Consider the following 23,361-nt stretch of genomic DNA (forward strand, 5'->3'; position numbering starts at 1 on the left):
TGAGTTGTTATTCTAGATTTCAAACCCATCTCAGCTTCTCTCTTTGTATAGATAACCCAGAGCCATGTTTCACTCTCGGTTAATGGGACATTGCTCATTTTATCTGAAAACTCAGCAATGAAAGCAATTAGCATGTTTCCTTGCTCACTTCAAAAAACGTCACAGATGCTAGTTTAAAAAACATACATGAAGTCCTTGAAGTGAAATTAGTAATCAGTGAACAGATACGTCATTCATGGCATCTTATTCCTGATAAACTCATTTATTTATAGATTCAAGCTCCTGAATATCTACTTGAACACCGAAGAATTGAAGAACTGCCATGTATCTCTATCATTTGCATCAACCTTTAACAAACGACAACTTGAAAATATACTTCAAGCAGGGATCATTCTTTTTTATCCTGAATCTTAGTTTTTACCCCTCTAGTCACTGAAAAAATAAGGTGATATATATAAATGAATTAATAGGAGCAAAAAAATGAATTATAATCTCCAGGGGATCTAATTTAAGCTAAAAAACTCTAAGTCAGTGAGAAAGTTTCTCAGCAAGTAAAAAAAAAAAAAAATGTTTTTTATTTTAAACTTAAGTTTATTTATATGATGAATTGTTCCAAAAAAAGAAATTATTAATATGACTCACAAAAATATATATAATTCATAAAAATAAATAAGTGAGGAAATTAGAACAGGTAAGAATATGGAAGAGACTATTTGGCTAAAAATATTATCTTTACTTAAAATATAGCAAGAACTAGTACTCTTGCTAAAGGAAGGCTGAACATTCAACTTTGAGCATCCTTAAGCCTGTGCTAGGAAACAGCACAATCAGTTTCACAATATTCCCCAAATCTCTTCCCCATTTAACTCTCTGATACTGTAAAATGTTCTGAATTCCTTAAGCATGGGGCAGTATTACATTATACAAGATATACTTTGGAAGCAATTAAAACTTAATTGAAGTAATACTAAATTCTAAATAATTGTATGGTTACATTTGTATGTGTGAGTGTGTGTGTTGAGGAAAGAGATTGAGCAACTGTTAAAGAAGGATAGCAAAGAAATAGGAGGTTAAGAATCCAACAGATGAATTTTACCTAAAACAAGAATCCTTTTTTTCAATATCTATGTCTGTAAAAATAAAAATGATGCTATTTCTTTATCTATGTCACAAAAAATGATAGAATAAAGTATTAACATAAAGTGATATAAAGAAAGAATATGGAATATATAGTTGTAAGTCATGGATATGAATCTTCTCTATGGATCTCAAATGGAAATTACCTAATTCCTCTCCCAAATAGTCAAGTAATTGTGAAAAATAAATGAGATCATATTTATACTTTTGTAATAAAGCATTTATGCATGCTTTTCATCAAAATAACATAAAACATAAAATTTATGTTGAGATTTTTTGACAACAAAAGATATATACAGTCTTTCAGTCATCAAGAGAATACTTATTCATCTTTGATAAGCTCCATAAGATCCACTTTAGCTAGAACTATCTATTTATTGAAGGAAAACTATGTGCTAGGTATCTTTGTTATATAACAGAATAATAAAATATATCGATTTCCCTTCCCATTTCTGTTGATATCCTAAAATATTAGGTGTCAACGTCTCCACATCCCAAAAAGTGAGAGACTACACATAGGGTTTTTTAATGAGGTAAACAAAAAACAGTTTTCCACATCGAGGTTATAAAAGGGTAGAGTTGGAAGATTTAAGGGGGTGGGGGTCAGTTTCAAGAGATAGAAAAGGCATAGTTTTTTCACTTCGAGCCCAGGAAATGAGCCCTTCAATAATATAGTCAGAGTGTCTTCCGGAAATTTGGGAAAACCAAATTAAAAGTGAGTGGTTGTAACTGGTCAGCTGCTCTGCCACTATAGTGAGAGGAGATTGTTATATTGACCATGGCCTGCAAAGAACATGAGGTGTTCCCTACAAATTCCATGTAATCCAGGTGTACAAAAGTAACAGAAGGGGGTCATCCAGGATCGTATACAAGAGGGACTCCTCTGTGGTAAAGTGATCCCCTTAGAAGTTCTAGATGTATCACTGGATGTCTTGAGGATGAGGAAAGAGTCATAAGCTAGAGATAAATTTGATCATTTAAGTGGAGGAAAAAACAGGTGGTAAATCCCCTAGGATACTGTTTGTGTGTGTGTGTGTAGGAAGAAGTCTTAAGAATCCCAAAAAGTGCCCAATAAGAAAATCAGTTTAACTACAATCCCAAAGCATCTGTCATATTCCAAAAATGTAACAGATTGTACAGCCACTAACCAATCAGAACAGGGTAGTGATCAATCTGAATGGCTCCTACCAGTTTCACTAGAACAGTACATATCAAACTAACATCAGTTTTGTTCCAAAATGTCAATGACAACTTACAATAATATTTGTCAACTAAGAACTTTTCTATCCCACATAGCTCTCTCTCCTTCAGGTTCAACCCTGGAAGAGGCTCAGACAGCCCAATGAATGGGGGAGGAGGAGTAGAATCTCTTGGAAGGGAATTTTCCTAACACAGGCTGCCAGGCCAAACTGGACCTCTGTTGTGGAGCAAAAGAAGCTGCCATTTTAAAGGAAGATGGATATTGTGACTATTACACTACATTGGATCTTTATTAACTGAATCTATAGTAACCGAAAAATCTTTGTTACCCAACATTGACCAAAAATGTCACCAAACTTGACCTAGATTTCATCCAAGTAGAAGGAAAAATCTGACTCTAAAGTAATAGGTAGTAACAGGCAGTGAAGTTGGGATGGGGTGAGGCTAATTCAGTGAAACAGTAACAATTATATAATGTTTAGGTGATGTTTTCAAAATTTCTGATGTTTTCAAAATTTCTTTTCAGCCACAGAACTCATTCTTCAAAAGAAATCTGATGCAAACCTCCATGTGTAAAATAGATGATCTCAGAGTTGTTCTAGTTGGAGGATGAATGGTGAGGGGGACAATGAAGGACAGGCACATCCAGGCCCCTAAGGATGCTGACGATAGGTTAAAAGCCAACCCTGAGACAAGCCCTTCAATAGATAAGCCTTTGAACTAATAATTATATATGTATGTGTGTATATATATACATATATACGTGTGTGTGTGTGTGTGTGTGTGTGTATGTATATATATATTTAATTTGAGAAATGAGAATTCAGCATCTCCACAATTTTTTTTCTAAGGAAACTTGTTACTGATAAATAATTTAATGAAAGCTGTTACTCTCTATCCCTCATATTTAATAATAATTGTATGTGACTGGGATTATACTCAAATATCTGTGGCAGCATAGATCATCTTTCTAAGATTTGCATCTGCTAGGTCTGTTGGCTCTTTGGAGCTATTTCAGCATTTGTTCAAAACATTTCTTCAAACAAATCATCTTAGCCCTTTAGAGTTGCAAGTCCTAATAGCCCATTCTATTCCTAATAGCTCATTCCATACAATTTACAGATGAGAAATTTAGAGCTCCAAAATGAATGGATGAAATATTACTCAGCAATTAAAAGTAATAATCTACTTATAGATGCATGTGTCAACTTGGATGGATCTCAAGAAAATCATGCTGAGTGAAAAAAATCAATCTCAAAAAGTACTTACTGTGTTATTTTATGCATATAATACTCTCGAAATGACAAAATTATAGAGATTGAGAACAGATTAGTGGTTGCCAGGGGCTAGGGTTATAAAAAGGTTGCACAAGGGATCCTTGTGATGAAATCTCTCTGTATCTTGACTGTGGTGGTTGTTCCACAAAAATTCACACGTGATAAAATTGCATTGAAGTAAACACACACACTCACACAAGTACATGTAACACGGGTGAAATTTGAATAACATGGATGAATTTTATCAAAGTCAATTTCATGGTGATATTGCGCTACAGTAAAACAAGATGCTACCATTGGGGAAAAATGGATGAAGAGTATGTGGAATCTCTCCATATTATTTCTTTTAAGAGTATGGGAATCTACAATTATCTAAAAAAAAAAAGTGAAAAAAAGAATGAAATTGCTTTCCAATCAATAAGAATAGAAAAATATTAGAATTCTGATACAGTAACTAAATAATCATTCACTTTTGTACCTCTCATTCCTTAAATAGTTTCAATTTAGTAAAAGAATATTAACTTATAAAAAGCCCTAAAAACAATGATTTATATTTTATTTCAAGGGGGAGAGAAGAATCACATTCTATGTCTGAAATTTTTTAAAAATCATTGCATAATCTTCCCTATTGAAGGAGTAATGAAAAATTGTCCAGATTTGGGGGTTTACAAAAGAAACATTTTGAATAAGCTATGATATATCTACATTAGCAGAAGGAACATTGTTTCAATGCCTATAAGGTTTCTATTATGCAAATCTTTGCAATTCCCTCATACAACCCTTTCTAGAAGAATATAATTTAAAAACACAGACTAACAATTAGAATAATTGGCCCCAATTCTGTCTGTGTCACTCACCTGCTCAGTAATTATAAACCAATTAATAGTCAATTTCCTCATCTTTAGAATGGGGGTACAATTTTTGCCATGACTATCTCATTGTGTTGCAACAAATAAAAGAGACACTCATAACAGAGAAAATTAAGAAATAGTGTACAAAAATCACAATATCTAGTAAATGGAAGAGCCTGGATATAAACTCTCTGGTCATTTACAGCTGACATTCCAGCACTACACCTAAGCTGCTATAAGCAGATCTTCAGCCTTAGTATACTAATCTTTAGTGGTCTCGTCACCTGGTGCCAAATACCAACATTGATGACTTTGTTACAGAAGCACAGTGGGAAAACCATTGAGGGCCTAAATCTATAAAACTTTGAGGATTCTAGATATCCCTGTTGAATTTTCAGTGTGGAGTTTAAGATTATATACTATCAGCATCCTTAGCTTGCAAAGAAACCTATTAGTTTTCTTGTTGTTATTTCAAAATCTACTGGTGTGTCCCTTGTTTGATAGCATTCTAACATGGTAATTTAACCAAATTTGATTCTACATAACTAGAAAAAGTCTTTCACTTTATAAAAACTTTTAATGGAGAAGGCAATGTTTTGTATTCATTCAACACATACTTAAAGTTTTAACTATTTACTAGAAACTGTGCTAGGGGCAAAGCACATACTGGTCAACAGGATAGAAGTAATTGCCATCTTCTTTTAGTTTACATTCTTATAGAAACGGGCTTACTGTGCAAAACATTATGCAAAAGTGTGCATTTTATGGAATGCTTAGTTTCCTATCAGATTGAAATATTAAGAATTTCTCTTTTTTGTGACAGTTTTATAGATTTTACAATTAGCATATAAATTTTCTATTTTACAGTATGTAAAATATTAACAGCATGTGAGGAAACAAAGAAGCCATTTCAAGACATCAGATTGTCATATTACTAAGAAAATAAACATGGCTAGTCTTTTAAGAACTTTTATATTTTGAAACATGTTTTTCCCACCTCGAAAGATAATATTAATAAAGCAAGAAGGATAAATTTTGTCATTGACTCCAAATTCCTTTGACATATAATTTTCTGTGCCTGCTCATTGAGGAGCATCCTATGTTTGTCCATGTGACTTAGTTTAACCAATGAGATGTTAGCAAATATTACACAAGCAAAGTCTTGAGAATTGTTTATGTTATTGGGCTGGCTTTGTTGCATCTCTGCCATCACCATAAGATCATGCTCAGGCCAGCATATGACAACACATAAAAGGAGCAGAAATGCCCCAGTTAAGCTTCCCCAGCCAAGCCTAGTCAGAAGCAGACTGTAGAAAATCTACATATGCATGAGCTAGCCCAGCCAAGACCCCAGAGCAACCCAGCTAAGCCCGATCTGGATCAGATGATGTTACAGTCAACCCACAAACACATGAGCTATAATAATCAGTAGATAACTCATATAGCAAGCAAGTCTGTACTATTGACAAAAAAAAATGACATTACCTTTAATATGATTTAACTGTTAAAATAGTAATTTTGTATTATTAATTTCAATATGTTCATTGTTAATTTTACTTGTTTCTCAAGTCTTATACACTCAATAATTTGGGTCAGTACAATGAGTAATATACCAGAAAAAGCTGCTCATTGAGAGATTGAAAGGCAGAGAAGATTAAATATAGAGTATGTGTTATTCCTAGCATTGTAGCTATAACTTGACCCTTCTCCCTATCACTCAGGAAAGCATTTTTAACCTTTCTGTTAAAGTACAATTCACATACAATAACCTGCATACATTTAGATTGCACAATTTGATAAGTTCAGCAGATATATACAACCAAATGCCATCACCACGATCATGAGATTGATCATATCCATTGTTTTTATCCAATGATCATATCTCCAAAGCTTCCTCATGTTCTTTTATAATTCCACCCCTCTCCACCCCACTCACACTCTTAAGCAACCATTGACAGGCCAGAAGCATTGTTAAGTTCAAGTTAGTGTGACACTGTTGTATAGATAACTCTGAATCTGTTCTAATATTATCAAACTTCTGGACTTGTAGCATAGTTCTCAGGTGATCTTCAACACAAGTGGGTCATGACTCCTCAGGTAAGAAGAATCATTTTCGGTATTTATTCAAACAAGGGAGGTACATTCCTGGATAATCCACTATATGCTGTTTATAAAACTTTTCTACTTTGTGGTTTTCTAAATTGAGTTTACCAAATGGTGTGTCCTTAAAGAGCATGGTTTGTAAGTATCTCAAAATGAAGTAAACCATGGCCATTAAGATCTTAATCATATACATTTAATGCTTTACAATTTAGCTCTATTTTTTCTCATTTTACTAAACACAGACTGCTAAAGTCAAAACTATATGTATAAATTTCAACTTCACTATTTATAAAGTGTGTGACTTTTGACCTTTCTGGGCTTCAATTTCTCTACTCATAAAGATAAAAACATCTGCCTTTTAGTATTGCAGAGATTAAATAAACTAACATAGGTGAAAATACCAAACAGCACTGAGTTCATGGTTGCTCATTAAATGTCAATTCTCTTACCCTCTTTCAAAGTAAAATCAGAGTAAAGTTGAAGGAAGAACATGTGGTTTGCAATTAAAAGATAAGAGTAAGAGCCAGCCTTCCCAAGTACTAGCTTTGGGACAAAATACTAGCCTCTCTCTAGGGTCATTTGCTCCTTTCCTCTGAAGTGAGGACAATAAAATTGCTTAGGAACAGGACATGGTTCCATAGTGTAGCAGTTAGCACATTTGTTTTACACCCAGAAGGTCCTGGGTTCACACTCCAGTGGAGCCACGGTCCATGGTCTATGGCCATGCCACCCAGAACAAGCCCAATGTCTAATCTCGGAAGCTAAGCAGGGTCGGGCCTGGTTAGTACTTGGATGGCAGACCACCTAGGAAGACCAGGTGCTGTAGGCATAAATAATAATACAATAATAGTGAAAAAAATTATTTAGGAACAATCACAGACAAATAGAGACTCAAGTCACTTCCATGTCAAAGTTTCTGGCATATCAAAATTAAAGATATATCAAACAAGAACATGTATATATATATCACTAAATATTTATTTTAATATTTTATATTTATATTAACAAAATTGTGGAATAAAATTTTCCCAAATTCTTTAGATTTCTTATATAATTTACTTTTAATATTATCACTTGACTGATGATGGCAGTAAAAAGAGAAACCATGTACTGTCTTGCCAAATATTTTTTCTGTATTTAACATCACATATAATCTAATGTAACTACTGTAAATAATTCTCACATATATAAATATTTGACCAGTACAGACTATAGTGATTGATAGCATATTATTGTTTTTTGAACATAAAATTAAATTGATATATTACCATTTTTAAAAACAAAAATGAATTATGCATATACCATAACCAAATCCAAGATCATTTTTGTTTCATATATTTTTTAAATTTAATAAACATTGTCTTTACCATGACCCTGTATCTTATCACCACAAACAAAATAACCTTATCTTAAATGATCTTTTTAACTGAATTTACATTAACATTTACAATAATATGATTTATATTCTATAGGATAAACTTGGAAAAGTTTTACTTATATTCATGAATTTGATGCAAAAAACTCAAGCATTATTTAAATTAACTGATTTTCTATGGAAACAGTTTAGTCGTCACTAAGGACTGGAAGTGGGGGGAGGGTATTGACTTCTAAGGGGAAGATGTTGTTCAAAATCTTGATTGTGGTGGTGGTTATATGACTGTATACATTTTGCAAAATTCATTAAAGTATTTAAATGGAGTGATTTTATTGTATGTCAATTATACCATCATTTACCTTACCCCCCCACCCAAAAAAGAATGAATGAAATTCATTTAAAAGAGCAATGCTTTGATCTAAATGAAAAGCCATGCTTCACAAAGCAGTATGTCCAAGACATCTTCTGCAGAATAAATCATTATTTTCAGGCATAGTCTTCATAAATCAGCTACTAATTTTTTAAGAACATGCTGATTCTTATTTAGCAGATTTGTGTCTTCTGATTTTAATGTGGTCAGTGATACTGCCCCAATGTAGGCAGCCATGATAGAGGTAAATATCGACTTTTTTTCCAGTTATACATTCATCATCAACTTTGTTAAGAAATAGAAATTCAATAACTTCATTAACCACATTTTAAAATTTTATCAGGTCATTGATCCTAAGAAAGTTTCATTGCAAACATTTTAAAAACTATCAAAAATACAGATACAGTCTACATATATTTTATGTATACCTAAGCTATAATTTTCCATGTTTCTTATTGATTCCACTAAATTGTGTCTTGGTAACTTCATGCATCTCACAGGACGTGGTGCTATTTGTTGATGTACAGTGTGCATGTTGTTCTAAGAAAGGATAAATAAATACATGTTATTAAATATTTTGTATCTGGAAGCATTGTCATGAATGATATGTATTATTGCTGGCCATCTTTCAGATTTAAGCACATATTAACATAAGAACTATATTCATTATACAAGCATCTGAAACATTATTAGAGAAGACCAAAGCCAAAGCTATAAGATCTATCAATCCACTTTGGCTTATTTTAATGTAATGATCAAAAATAATAATTTATTAAAATATAAAAAAATCTAGTACAAATGCTAAACCAGATAAGGTTACATTAATGGGCATAAATATGGATGTGTGTTTTCCTGACCAAAATTCAATAATACACACATACAAAAAGAGAAAATAAATATCAATATTACACACACACTTATATATACACATACACACATATATCGAGTGTAAAAATTCTAAATAAAACATTAACAGGTGCAGTAAGTCCTCACATAACGTTGTCAATAGGTTCTTTGTAAGCTGTGACTTTAAGCTAACCGATGTATAACAAAATCGTTTTTACCTTAGACTAATTGATGTAAACAAGAGTTAAGTTCTTTTGGCAAATTTCTTGTCACAGAAACATCACCAAACTTCTTAATAAATACACAAAACGCTTCAAACATTAAACATTAAAATAAATGTGAGATATACATACATTTAAGAAAGATTGAAAAAACCAATAAAGATAACTATTTTCCAACCCACCTATTGTAGTTCAGAGTTGTGGGTGGTGGAAGGCTAATCGAACAGCTCAAGGCACTAGGCCAGGAACCCGTTCTGGACAGAATGCAGGGCCACTGGCACACACACCCACACTCACTCAGACAGGGACAATTTAGAAATATCACTTCACCTAATGCACACATCTTTGGAATGTGGGAGGAAACTGGAGCACCTGAGAAAACCCAGGCAGACATGAGGAGAATGTGCAAACTCCACACAGACAGGGGCCCCAGTCGGAAATCCTTTTTTTCTCTCATTAATGCAACGACATTGAACAAAATGACGTTATTCAAGGACCTGCTATAAAATTCAGTAACGTGGCCAAATAACTTTTATTGAAAGAATGTAAGGATAGTTCAATGTTATGAATTCTAACAATAAAATTTATTATTTTGATTGATTCAGTAAGAAACAATTTCTTGGATAAATGATAAAATGGCAATTAATTCAATTGTTTTATAAAACAGGACTACATGACTAAGTCTCTTAATAAAGCAGAAATATACAATAAAATATCTATCTCTTCCCCTAAAAACCAGAAAAATTCTTATTAGAAAAACACTAAAATAATTCTCATTAAAGTCATGAACAAGAGAGATTTTCTTTATCAACACCATTTTTTATATTATTTATGATACTAGCCAAAGCAATTACAATAGAAAAACTAAGATGACAAAAAGTAAGAGTTGTAAAAATTGGAAACAAAAAACAAAATTTTTATTATTTGAGGACAATATTATTTTATACCTGAAAACCTCAAGAAACACACTGCAAGAAACCAACTGCAAAATTATTTTTAAAAATAGCAGAAACTCAGCAAGCTGCATAGTTAAAAAAAATAACACATAAGAATCAATAGCCTTCAATAAACAAACATGAATGAATTATAAAAAACAAAACAATGGAATAAAAGACTTCACATATATTTTACATAGCAATATAAAGATGAAATTACTAGGAATAAAATAAACAAATGTGCAAGAGCTTTACTGAGAAATTCCTAAAAAGATGTAAATGATAGAAATATATATAACACATTTGGATCTGAGTTTTCAACATCATAAAAATGTTATTTTTTCTACAGAAGATTTCATTAAAAATACATCAAGATTTTTTTTCAGCTCGATAATATGATTCTTGACTTCATATGGACTTTCAAAGAAGTATGGATAGATGAGTTAAATTATGAGGAGGGGGAATAAAATGTAATGAGCATTTTAACACATATAATAAAACTCCTATAATTAAAACTGTGTACTAACATATAAAGAAAAAAATAAATGTAGTAGGATTGAAAGTAAAAAAGTTGAAAGAATTGAATGTGTAAATAAAGACTATGATAAACTAGACATTTCAAATCATCATGGAATAGGTGAATTATTGAATAATGCTGTTAGGAAAATAGATAGGAATCTAGAAAGAGTAAATTTTGATCCCTACATCATACTTAATAAATCAAATTATAGAACTTGTTAATGGAAGAGAGAAAAACTAAATATACAAAGTGAAACTATGATAGAACACATAGAATATATTTTTAAAATAATTTCTGAACAGAAAACACCTAAGTATGACACAAAACAGAAATTCGAAAAGAAAAATTGATTAATTTATCTATCTAAAAATCAACCAACCAACCAAAATTGGAAAAGGCAATTTACATCAGCAATAAAGTATTCATTTTGTTACTATATAAAGAGTCCTCATAGATGTCAAAAAGAGAACGTTAACAATGCAATTAACAAAGGGCAATGAATAAGGATAAATAATGACCAGAAAAGGAAATTCAAATAGACCTTAAATATATTAAACAATGCTCAACAAATTTTTACTTTAAAAATTATAATAGGAAGCCACTTCCTATATATTAGTTCAAGAGCAATTCAAATGATGAAATTAAAAAATGTATATAGTGAAATGCTAGAGAAATATTAATTATTCTTACTATCTTTCAAATAATTTTATAATTTTTATTTTTTTCAAACCAAAAATACACTACATGATGTGGAGCGCTATATGGATGGATAGGAACTCTTGGTGATTATTAACTCTGTATCCTAAATTCTGAACCCACATATTTGTTGGAAGAGAATAGTGGGCTCATTTTCAGATGACTGAAATGTAACCTAACCATAGGTGTATCAAATTAATATAATACAAAAGATCAAGTCCCAAGACATTCTTTCTTTTCTACCATCCATCAATTCCTAGTAGAACATTTATTTAGGCATTAAGGTCAAAAGTATGCCAATTTTGTCATCTACATTATTTTCTCCATTCAAAGAATAGCCAGAACACCACACTTTAGGACAAGTCAACTGCTTGTCTAACTGAGTATTTGACATGTCAACAACATATGAATTCCTTATGCGAATCCTTCTTTTTTTTTTTTAAGAAAATTAAATAAAATATGGAAAGACTAAGTGCTCTGATCTCGGTTCCCTCTGGTTCAATAACTGGGATAAGAAACTCTGTTGGACTGACAAGTACAATAAGGACGTTTGTCCAAAAGATCTAAACATGACAAAAGAAAACAAGAAAAAAAAGCTTTAAATTAGATTTGAGATTTGGATAGCTACATACTCTTATTTCTTCCCATTAAGTTCATTGAGAAGAAAAGGTCAATGATATCTGTATAAAAATATCAATAGCACGATACTGGAGAATATATTTTTCCCAATAAAAGCAGACTCAAAATAGAGGAATGTCCTCTGTAAGACACTAACAAGGTAAAAATACAGAATGATGTCACTGTAATAGCTAAGAGAATTAGAATATCTTCTATGGAGAGATTAACCTGACAATAAAAAAAAAAAATTACAATGAAATTCTAAAGTCAGCAAATTCTAAGCTCCAAAATCACAAAGAAAATGAATTTCTTTACTTTAAAAAAATTGACAGTAGGTTTTCTTTGATGAGCAAACTGCTTTGCACAATGAATGCACTTAGTAGTTTCATATGAGTCTTAAATATCAATTTAAAAACATTCTTTAAATAACACGTACTTAAAGCATAATATATCAAAGAGAAAAAAAAAACAGCCCATAAACTAGAAATGGCTAAAAACTTTAAAGCAGAAATTTCTTTTTGCAAGAGTTAGAAACTAGAAATGATACCACAGATTGTTCCAGTCTGTTTATACTTACTATAAAAACTGCCACATTTTAGAAGCAGTGTGATATAGTAGAAAAATCACAGGCTATAGTAAGCTAGTATAATAACGTAGAAAAATTCTGAACTCGAGTTCTGTCATCTGTAACAAAAAGGGGGGCTGCCATGCTCCTCACTGGGTTGTTGGATTGTGGTAAAAACAGATAAAGCACTAGCACAGCACACAGTGTGTGTACATATAGACATGCCTTAAATGGTAGCCACTATTATCATTAGAGTTTTATTAAAGAAATTAGTACTCGAACCATGTGAAAATGAGGGACTGAAAGCCAATCTAGAATCATGTTTCAAAACTAAATTTAATCATAGAAAACTGAATAAAAACAATAACAGCTACCATTGAAAGGAAAATAAGACAATTAATATACAGCCCTGGGCTTCAAGGAATTTAAGTCTTTTACTCAAAGAAATGTTTATTGAGCAAAGACTTTGTTCCAATCAGAAGTCTAAGCAAAGGGGATACAAAATGAATGAAAACACAGTCAAGGCTTCCAAGAGTTGATAGTTGAGTGTTGAAATATGAAAGCAGATAATTAGAGCACATATAAGAGCTGAGTAGAGGAATGGGCAAAGTAATGTGGAAGCATCGAGGAAATGTCACCCAACTCTACTTGGAGCCTCACAGACAGAGTTCAAATAGAAGGTAAACTTCAGGATGGGTTTAGAAAATAATAAGGGATCTTGCTCTTTAAGTGACACTAAAGTCAGATGACACTAAGGACTTTGGATATTCCCCAAGAGATAACAGGGAGCCAATGAATAGCTTTAAGTAGGAGGGTTACATGACTAAATGGTCATACTGCTTTTAACAGAAATCACTCTGGGGACAATGTAGACTGAAGGAGGAGTCAATGAGCAGGATAAGGGCTTATGGCCACAGAAGTCTAATTAGAGCAAGGTTGCAATTGTGTATATAAGAAACAAAAGATCCAAACTAAAGCAGAGGTAATGAAAAAGGAGATGAGGGGCCAAAGTACGGCATTTCTAGAGTAAAATCTCAAAGACCTGATAACAGATTAGACCTGTGAGCATTCGAGGCCAACTCAGATTTTGAGCTTGGAGGAATGGGTGGGTGGTGATGCCAATAATGGGACCAGAAAACATAGAAGACAGATAGAATTCGTAGGCTAGAAAAGATTATTAAATAAGTTCTCTTGGGGACAAGTGAATTTTGGAGGGTTTAAGGGATATAGATAGTTGCATTAACAGCTACAAAAGTAAGCAAAATATATCTTCCGGGGAATTTATAAGCCAAGAAATATAATTGACTGTTTAATTTACTGAGAAGATTCTTCCATTGCTCCTGTTGCTAAATATGAATTCTTTAATTTACTGAAAAGATTCTTCCATTGCTCCCATTGCTAAATATGAATAAGTAAAGTTGAAGCCTCATCTTTTTTGTTTGTTTGTTTGTAGCCTCTGCTAAACCAAAATGGATTTAAAAACTTAGCATCTAGACTATATCAGCAAATATACATTGCCGGGTGAATCCTATCTCTGCAGCAGTTGCAATTCTGTACCTTTTACTGTTGGCATTTCTCCAGTTGACTTCACTGGGACTGAATTCTAGCACTCTCTCAATTCTTTTTCTTCTCCAGGCATAATTCTACAGTACAACATGGAGTGAACAGCACTGGAGAAGAGGACTCAGCTATGTAGTCAGAAATCAATCTTTCCCTTTCCTAAGACAAAATTAGCTCCTTGGGCAAAGCAGATATTAATGAAAAAATAAACACATTGATTCCACTACATTCTATGGGACTCCCATTCAAGTATTATTAGAAGAGATAGTAAGAAGAAACATCTTAGGTTTCAAGGTTGACATTTCCCCTATTTTATGCACCAAATTGTAGAATATGGGAAAGTTGAGAGTTTTTGCACCATGCATAGATGGCACCATACTTCTCTTACCAAGACGGATCTATCGCCTCCAATGGCTTATTATGACAAAGCACTCTGGCTTTAAAGATACTCTGTCTCTGTACTAACAGACTTTCCGTTGTCTTCCTGCCTCTATCTTTCCCCCTTCACATCCTCTAAGATAGTTGTTATTCTCCCTAGAGACCCTCCTTTTTAGCTTCAATAAGTGCTACACAAATTGGCAAAGTAAGTAGAGTATTATTTTTGCCCTTATTATATATGAGCCAATCATTTCCACTCAGAAGTCATTTATCATATGAAGCCCTCCCAGATCTTTCCTTCACAGAAATTATTCCTCCCTCATCCAAACATGCATAGTCCTTTGCCTGTACCTCCTGAATATTCTTATTCCTTTTTAAACTATATTATAATAATTTGTGCATACATTCATTGTCCTCTTTGAGAGGACAAGCTTGATTTATCCCAAAGATCTTAGCATGATGGCTTTTTATATAATCAGTGATGATTAAATATCATCAAAGAAATGATTGATTGACTGACTGACTGAATGAATGCATAAAGATACCTCTAGAGAGACTGTGCCCTCCCAGAAGTACATTAGGTCTAATATATCCTAGAAACTGATAATTCAAGACCTTCAATATATTTCTCATGCAAGAAGGGGTCTTGTGCCATGACCTTTGGTCTACAGGTGATGCCAAATGCCAGAATCTAGAAAAAAAATATGGTAGACATAACTTGCATTCTTATTATATTAACTATCTATTTTCCTCTATATGATGATGTTGAAACAAAATGATGTAATATTTTTAAAGACTATGTAATAAAACTTTTCTTATTATTTATATATCTCACTCATTTAAAGAAATGTATTTCTTGTAAAGATATAAATCTAATTCTTGTAAATCAAACACTTTGCTCGTCGAGGAAAGTTATGAGAACCCCTGCAATGAGTCCTTAGCAGGGTAAAGAATGCATTTACAAAGTCAAAAGAATGAGAACAAATAATTCTCACTCCTCCTTTCTATTCTCGCCTCCCTTTCCTTCTCATTTTCTTCCTTTCTAGTTTTTAGTAAACCTAAAATAAAGTTTAAATAAAGGACATTATTTACTTTAACACAGTTAACATCAATACACCAGTGCATAGTGTGGAGTTTCTTAAAACTGAAAAATGGTTAGAGACACAAAAAAGAGATAGAAAATATACTGTTTTAAAACATAGTTGGCCCAGAAAGTTAATAAGGTGGAAACAGCCCAGTCCCCTTACAGTGCAAAGATCTGACTCGGGTATCATTCTTTGCAGTTGCCACATTCTTGGACTGGTTCCCCATCCAGGGCAGACTAAGTACACAGAAAAACAGACACTATGCAACCTTCTTTATCTGGAAAGAGAGAGCACCCTGTCAAGAGGCTGGGAGTAATATTCTGAAAATATTCTTATTTCTTCTACATTACTTCTAGATTGAAGAATAAAGAATCTGACAACACAGCTCACCATACTCATGTGCCATCACCAAACGTGAAGGAAAACCATTCCTCCAGTGAGCTGGACCTTATATTCACAAAGATTTCAGAAGTAAACTCAGCAGAGTTTACATGTATACAGAAATACACAGCGTGCCCAATAAAGCTGCATCATAGAATAACAAATGTGAGAGCATTAGGCTTCGCATGATAGTATAACAAGGCAATAGCACCTGTAGTAGATGGAATTCTAAGACAGCACCCAAGATTCCCAACTTCCGTATTCACATCCTGTATAATCCATTTCCCTTAAGTGTGAACAGGACATAAAATTTTACTATTTTTTACCTTCCATTTTTTTTTTCAGTTTTTTCTTTTTTTTTAAATTAATTTTTATTATGGTGACATTGGTTAACAAAATCCAGTAAGTTTCAGCTGTACAATTTAACAGTGAGGTGTGTGTGTATATATATATATATATATATATATATATATAACATAATAATATATATATATATATAGTATTGTGTGTTACTGTCCATAGTTAGATTTTCTTTCTGTCAGCACATATTTGACCTTTTACCCCATCTACCTCCCCCTCCCCACCCCTACCCTCCTTCACAAGTCTATTGTCCATGGAATCCTGTTTGTTGTTTTTAAGTTTATATCCTAACATATAAGTTATATCATGTGGTTTTCAACTTTTTCTGTCTGGCTTATTTCACTTAGTATGATTATTTCAAGGTCCATCCATGTTGTTGCAAATGGCAGTATTTCATCTCTTCTTATGGCTGAGTAATATTCCATTGTATATATGTACCACAGCTTCTTTATCCAATCATCTGTTGTAGTATACTTAGGTTAATTCCAAGGATATATGATTTTAAAAGAGATTTTACAGATGGAATTAAGATCAATAATCAGTTGACTTTGAGTTACCAGAAGGGAGACCATCCTGGGTAGGCTTGACTTAGATGAGCACTTAAAAGAAAGATATTCCTGCTTGTCTTGAAGAAATGAGTTGTTCTGTTGCAGGAGGGCCTATAGAACAGCGTATGTGGCAAGAACCTCAGGGCAGCTTCTAGTTGCTGAGGCAAGTCCTTGGTTGACAGCTAGCAAGAAAATAGGGACCTCAATCGTAAAACCACAAAGACCTAAATTCTGTCAACAACTGTGTGAACTTGGCAGAGGGACTGGAGCCTCAGAGCTGAGACCACAGCCCCAACTGACAACTTGTTTGTCACCTTATGAGGCCTGAGCAGAGGACCCAGCTCATTTTTGCCTGAATGTCTGGCCCACAGAAAATGTGATATTAGCCACTAAGTTTGTGGTAATTTATTACACAGAGGTAGAAAACTAACACTGGAACTAACTCCCTAAATACAAAGAATAGGAATAAAAAGACTATAAGCGCAGGCAAAGAATTAAAAAATTTTTTTAAGTCTTCATAAACTTCCATTTGTAGGGAGATATGTATGGAGTGCTAGCTATTTCCTTGAACGTTTTCATGTAACAGCCTTTTACAGGCAGACCACAGAATGGAGCACATTCTTTTTTTATTGGCTAAATGCCTTTGACAATATTCTTCAAACTACAACTCTGCAAAGTCTTAGGAAGATCTCCACTGTCTCACATTATTCTCTCTTCTTATGGCATTAGCCATATTACCCTTCCCTCTATGCTTCTAATGTCAAGAGATCTATGTATCTTGATGAAAGCATAAAGAAGAAAAGGAAAAACCACAGAGGCTAGTCTCTGTAAAAGAAGTATTTTGATTTTAACAAGTTCCCTTGGACCACTTGAACAATCTATACGGGAATACATAAAGTATGTTCAAATATCAATGAGTTTCTGAAGAGCTGTTATTATGAAAGCTTTGACTGAAATTTCCTTAATAGAATCCACTGGGCTACAAACTTCTTTTAAAGTTTAAATCTTGCCTCACTAACCCCAAAGGGAAATTATTCTGGCCAAATTTTGATATGACTAGAAAATAGAGGCTAATGCACATAATATTTGAAAATGGACATTTCTTTCTGAAATTTTTATATTCTCAAGAAAAAAATGTGTTTTCCTCAAATGGTATTTTATGGTAAATATTTGTACTGAAAAATTATTTTATAAAATATGTACTTACATGTTGTCATATTATAATTTCCCTTTGTCTAGATTAATATCCATGTACTTAAAGCAACAGTCTACTAAGAAAACATTTTTAAAAATACATTATCATGTTTTAAAAATAGAACTACACAGGAATGAACTATATGCAGGTCATAATAGTAAGATTGTGTGTGTGTGTGTGTGTGTGTGTTAGAGTCTTTCAAATGAAAAGTATGGCTACGTAAAATGAGTCAAATAAATTCACTGGAGTTACTTTTTTCCCTAAATGGAATACACATATTCAATACTTGTGAGGTTCTTAGTTATTTTAAGTCTCATTTACACTTCAATTAAACCAGGAGAACATATTTCAAGAGTAAATATATTTTAAGGTAGTTTTATATGAAAAAATTTATATTTTCTAATAGTTTTTAAAAATTATATTGTATACAAAAATAGTTTCAATTAGCTGTCCACAATTGTCTTTTAATCTTGACAAAGAGATAACTTCTTAAATATTAAAAGAAAAAATACACTATTATGTAAAACAATAAAACGTCACTAGATGATAAAATACATTAACTTGTTTTATGCTGCCTTGTGATAATACCTCAACTGATATATTAGTAAGTTTATGTTATAGGCTTTTATTGTCATTTGCTTATTTTATTTTCCTGGCAGAAATTTTAGATGACGTTTTAAGTTTTATTTTCCATTACGACATTAAGTCAATAAGGCTAACAATAATACTACATTGTGGTTAAGTTAGTAAAGTAGTTTGCCAGGGTTATTGTTTGCTCTCTTATTTTTTCATCAGAATTGTCCAAAATAAAATAAAATAAAATAAAAAATTAACATGACTATAAAATATATCTAACAAATATTGCAGAAAATGTACCAAGTAAACACATTATACTTTCTTTGAGTACAATAACATTATTCACTTTTAAGTATAGTGGGTAATTTTTTTGGAGGGTGGCAATTTTGCAAACTTAAAACTTGCAAATGGTTTTATCTGAACAAGGAAATAAATGACTACTATAAAAAATGAAGAGAAAGAAGGATAATCATAGGAAAAGAGTTTCAAGGATAGTAGTTATACTTAATAAAACTGTGTCAACAAAGAAAATATAGCATAATAAAATAAACTAAATATTTAGCAGAGGAAACTGTATGCTCATGATTCAAGATACAGCAAAATTTGTGGCTAAAAATTTGTTTAAAATATATATATGTTTTTAAGTTTCAAATTATTAAAGTCCTCTGACAATTCAAACAAAAAGCAAATGAGAAAATACAATCCTCTTTCATTAAATGGGGTTTGTTGGGATAAAGGCCATTTATTAAATGTTTTAAACAAAACCTTTATGTTACTTATCACTTTGAAATTTGCTTCACTGATTTTCAGATTGATATCATACAAAGTGGTTCCCTCCAGAGATTCTCCTGTGGAATACAGACCAAGCATGCTCTAACAGTTTTAGTTTTTTTGTCATTCTAAATGCTGATATGTGATTATGGTCTTCCCAAATAAGAATTTTTAAATTTCTAACCTATTTTATTAACATTAATGTGTAGTTAAAGTAGAAAAAGAGCTACTCACTAGTACACCCATCTTTCTCTACATGTCCTCTGCTTATCAAATGTTATAGTGAGAGAGATTGCCTCACACTGGTGATCCAAAGCCCCTCTTATTAACAATTGACATCTAAATTTAACCCTGCAGTAATTCCCAGGGCTATGCCGGGATGATTCACTAGACATTGCACTCCATTGAATTTTAACTGACAATGAAATAAGCAACTACCATTTACCAATTACCTCATTTTCAGAAGATGCATTTGTGGTCAATATTGGAAGCTTTTTGGGTTTAAATTTGCAACTTCAAGACTAAACACCCACATGAAACTGATCAGTTCCTAAGGTAATAAATAGTAGTACCCACAATCAGGCATGGTTAGAGACAGCAGTGGTGAGTTTGTATGGTGGCCAGGTGGTGGAGGTAATGGTAGTCAGTGTCAAGGACTTGAAGTTTTATTACAGTATTTTCTCTTATATTATCTAAAGAAGACAGATATATAGTAACATTGCACTTAACTTATACAGCCTGACACATCTAGAATATAAAAGGGGAGAGAATGGCTAAATCTAAAGATGAATACCACTGGAAGAATATCCACATCAACAACCATGAATACGCTGGATGTAAAAAATGAAAATTGAACAAACTCAAGTAGATGTTTCATTTCTCTCCCATGTAAACTTTTCCAACTATTCCTGAAGTGCAAAAGTCCAGGACATACTTCCCAGCATCATAATAGTGTATAACTAAATTGCTGGAGTGGAAATAAAATTAGATGTGCTCTCCCATAGCAGCTATCCCAAAATAATAAACCATCATAGTAAAAGACGATACTCGAATCACTGAAAAAGCCTTTAGAATAAATGAGTTTCTATGAGTCTTGTGTAATAGGCAGAAAAAGGAAAGATAGAACACAGAAGCAACATAAGCTAGGGGGAAGGTGTGGATACTCATAATAAAACCAACTGAGAGCATTTGTTGGGAGTGAGAAGAGGACAGATTCCCAATTACAGAGAGAAAGTCTACTGAAAAAACCAACAGGCTCAAGAAGGGAGCTTGAGAAGGGAACGGGGACCTGACCGTGGTCCTGAAAGAGAAAACGCAGATGATTCTGGACAGTCACCAAGCAGTCACACAACACCATATCTTTATTATTATTATTTGTAGCTTAAACAGGCTAAAAGTCCAATAATAGATCATCCTCAAAAAAATGTCGAAACTTTCTCTAATGGTTAAATAAGTCTTTCCAATGCTCAGCTTCTCTCCCAACAATTTCTCCTCGAGTTTTAGGTTAATTTCCGGATTGAGAGGCATGCTATTCTAGTTTAAAGGCAAGAACCACGATTCTGACAAATTCACAGTACTTAGAATCCTACAGAAATCTTACACTTTGCAATCCTGATACTTGTTTGCGTTTCTTAAACTCAGAATGGAAATCATGCCCGTCTGAAAGACCTCACAGAATGAAGCTCCATAGACGAAGAACGTTCCAAACTCTCCCTATAATCTAAGGAGACTTGAAACTGTAGGATACTGTGGCATTTCACCAATATGGATAATTCCCACTCTCATCTCATAATTATAAAAAAACAAAACAAAACAAAACAATTCCCACAGCGAACACGGGCGTTAGTCTCTCTTCAGGCCCTTTTCCCAGTCCTTACAAACCCAAGAAGTCAAGGGGGCCAACTACACCAAAGTGGTAATACTGCACCGAACCATGAGAGGAAAAAAATTCTCCGCACAAAAGACACCTTGGCAAGAACAGAAGGAGATTCACTCCGTTGGTGCAAAAAGGAAGTGGGAGCGAAAGTAATGTATACAAGAATAAATCATTCTCAAAAAAATACTATGCAAGTCGTCGAAGTGCAAGACTTACGTGTTCCGTCAAAACGGGTGGCGATGGTGTCTAAGAAGGTGTTCTGGGGCGCCAGTAATCCTTTCATAACCGGCATTTTTCCAGCGTGGTGTGAAATTCTCCATCAAAGTTTGTCCACAAGGATGGTTCGAGAGGAAAGTGCCAAGAAGGGAGAAGGGGAGCGTGATAACGGCAGGGAGGGGGGCCTGGCGTGGCGTTGGGGCCGATCAAGGCAAGGGGGGAGATTGAAGAGAGGGAGCGAGTTCCAGCCACCGCTGCTCTGGCAGGAGCAGCCCCGAGAGCGCTCTCGAAGCCCGCCCCGCTCCTCCGGGCTCAGTCCGGCGCAGGCTCCCTCTCCCGCCCCCTCCACCTCCGCCAGCTGCCGAAATCCGTCCTTCCCCCGCCCCCCGCCACCGTCCCCGCGGGGCGGCAGTGCCCGCCAGGCGTCGCCGCGCCTCGCCTTCGCCCGCCCTCCCAGAAAGAGCCTGCGGTGGCCTGGGGGGCCACGCCCTGACCTAAGGCGCTGGGGTCGTGGAGCACCGCCCTCGGTGCTGGGTGGCGCTGAGACTCCCGCGCTCCGAGGGGCGCGGGGAAGCGTAAGCGAGCACAGCTCCCGCCCCCCAGGAGCCAGTGAACAAAGACCCCTTTGTTCTCGCTTTGTCCCTCTCCCGGGGAGACCGGAGTCCCATGGGTGTGGTATTGGAGAAGGGGAGGAGACAGGTCGCGGCAGGTACCCGGCCTCAGCCTGGAACTTGGGAGGAGGGAGGCTCCTCAGGGGTGTCCAACGGGAGCTGAGGCAGCCAGGAGCCCCAGGGGGAGGTGGCCCCCTTCCGGCGCACCTGCCATTGTGAGTTCCCAAGACTGGAGCAGGGCTGCCTGGAGTTAATTGCGCGGTCCCCTCCCCAGTGACCCTGGTCTTTCAACCCGGGAACTAGTCCAAAGCGCAGAGATTTTTCCACCTCTCCTTCTTTCCCTCCAAAAAGAGTTCTTTCAGCCCCTTTCCCCAATTTGCTGTTGATTTCCCAAGCCATTCTAAAATAAAAGAAAATAATAATAGCTTTTTCATATGGACAATATATTGTTTCTCACTCCGGCGAAATGTGAATAAAACATTTCCAGGAAAGTTTGCTGTTTTTTTATTGATTCGAAAAAATATATAATGTAAGTAAAAACAGTGAAGACGCCTTGTAAAATTAGCTTCCACACAAATTAGCCTAGCCTGCCCCCTCTCCCCCTGCCCAAAGGCGAGGCTCCCTCCAAGACTGGCACCTCCAGGTAGGAAACCTGGCCGAGTCCCTGGAACGGCATGTGTCTAGGAAAGCGAAAGTGGTCTCTCCCTGTCCTTCTTCCCCTTGCTCACGCAGGGGGGACTCCCTTTCCCTGGCAACGTTGTGCCAGGGAAAGCCAAGCCCAAACCTAGGGCGCAGCCCCGTCCTCAGAGGAGGACACTCAGAATCGAGATTCGACAGAGAACCCTGGGAGGGAAGCAGATGTGGTAGAAAAGTTGAGAGCCAGGGGCAGAAAAACAAACGTGAGCCCAGGTGCTGGTGCACCCGGAAGGAAGGGAGGGGGGAAGCGAACAGGTGTGTGAGCCGCGGTGAGGGGCAGCTCGCATCCTTGCCTCCTGGGAGCTCGGGCATGGCGGGAGGAGACAGCACCCGCCCCTCACTACTGCTGGGGGGATGGGGATCCTCGTTTGAATTCTCCCGGCTCTTGAGGCGT

At 34.9% G+C, this 23,361-nt stretch overlaps 1 protein-coding gene and 1 pseudogene across 1 annotated transcript in view; one reads left to right on the top strand and one right to left on the bottom strand.

Moving 5' to 3' along the window:
• The window catches only part of KCNH8 (potassium voltage-gated channel subfamily H member 8), a 306,005-nt gene extending 284,063 nt beyond the window's left edge, over window positions 1–21,942 (bottom strand). Inside the window, exon 1 of the mRNA XM_039836783.1 lies at window positions 21,661–21,942. Within this exon, the coding sequence (XP_039692717.1) occupies window positions 21,661–21,736 (76 nt within the window). The 5' untranslated portion in view covers window positions 21,737–21,942. The remainder of the gene's footprint in view (window positions 1–21,660) is intronic.
• Window positions 7,282–7,397, top strand: LOC120581827 (uncharacterized; annotated as a pseudogene).
• Window positions 21,943–23,361: the final 1,419 nt, after the last annotated feature.

Source organism: Pteropus medius, unplaced genomic scaffold (genome assembly GCF_902729225.1).
Source record: "Pteropus medius unplaced genomic scaffold, Ma_sr-lr_union100, whole genome shotgun sequence".
Taxonomy (NCBI): Eukaryota; Metazoa; Chordata; class Mammalia; order Chiroptera; family Pteropodidae; genus Pteropus; species Pteropus medius.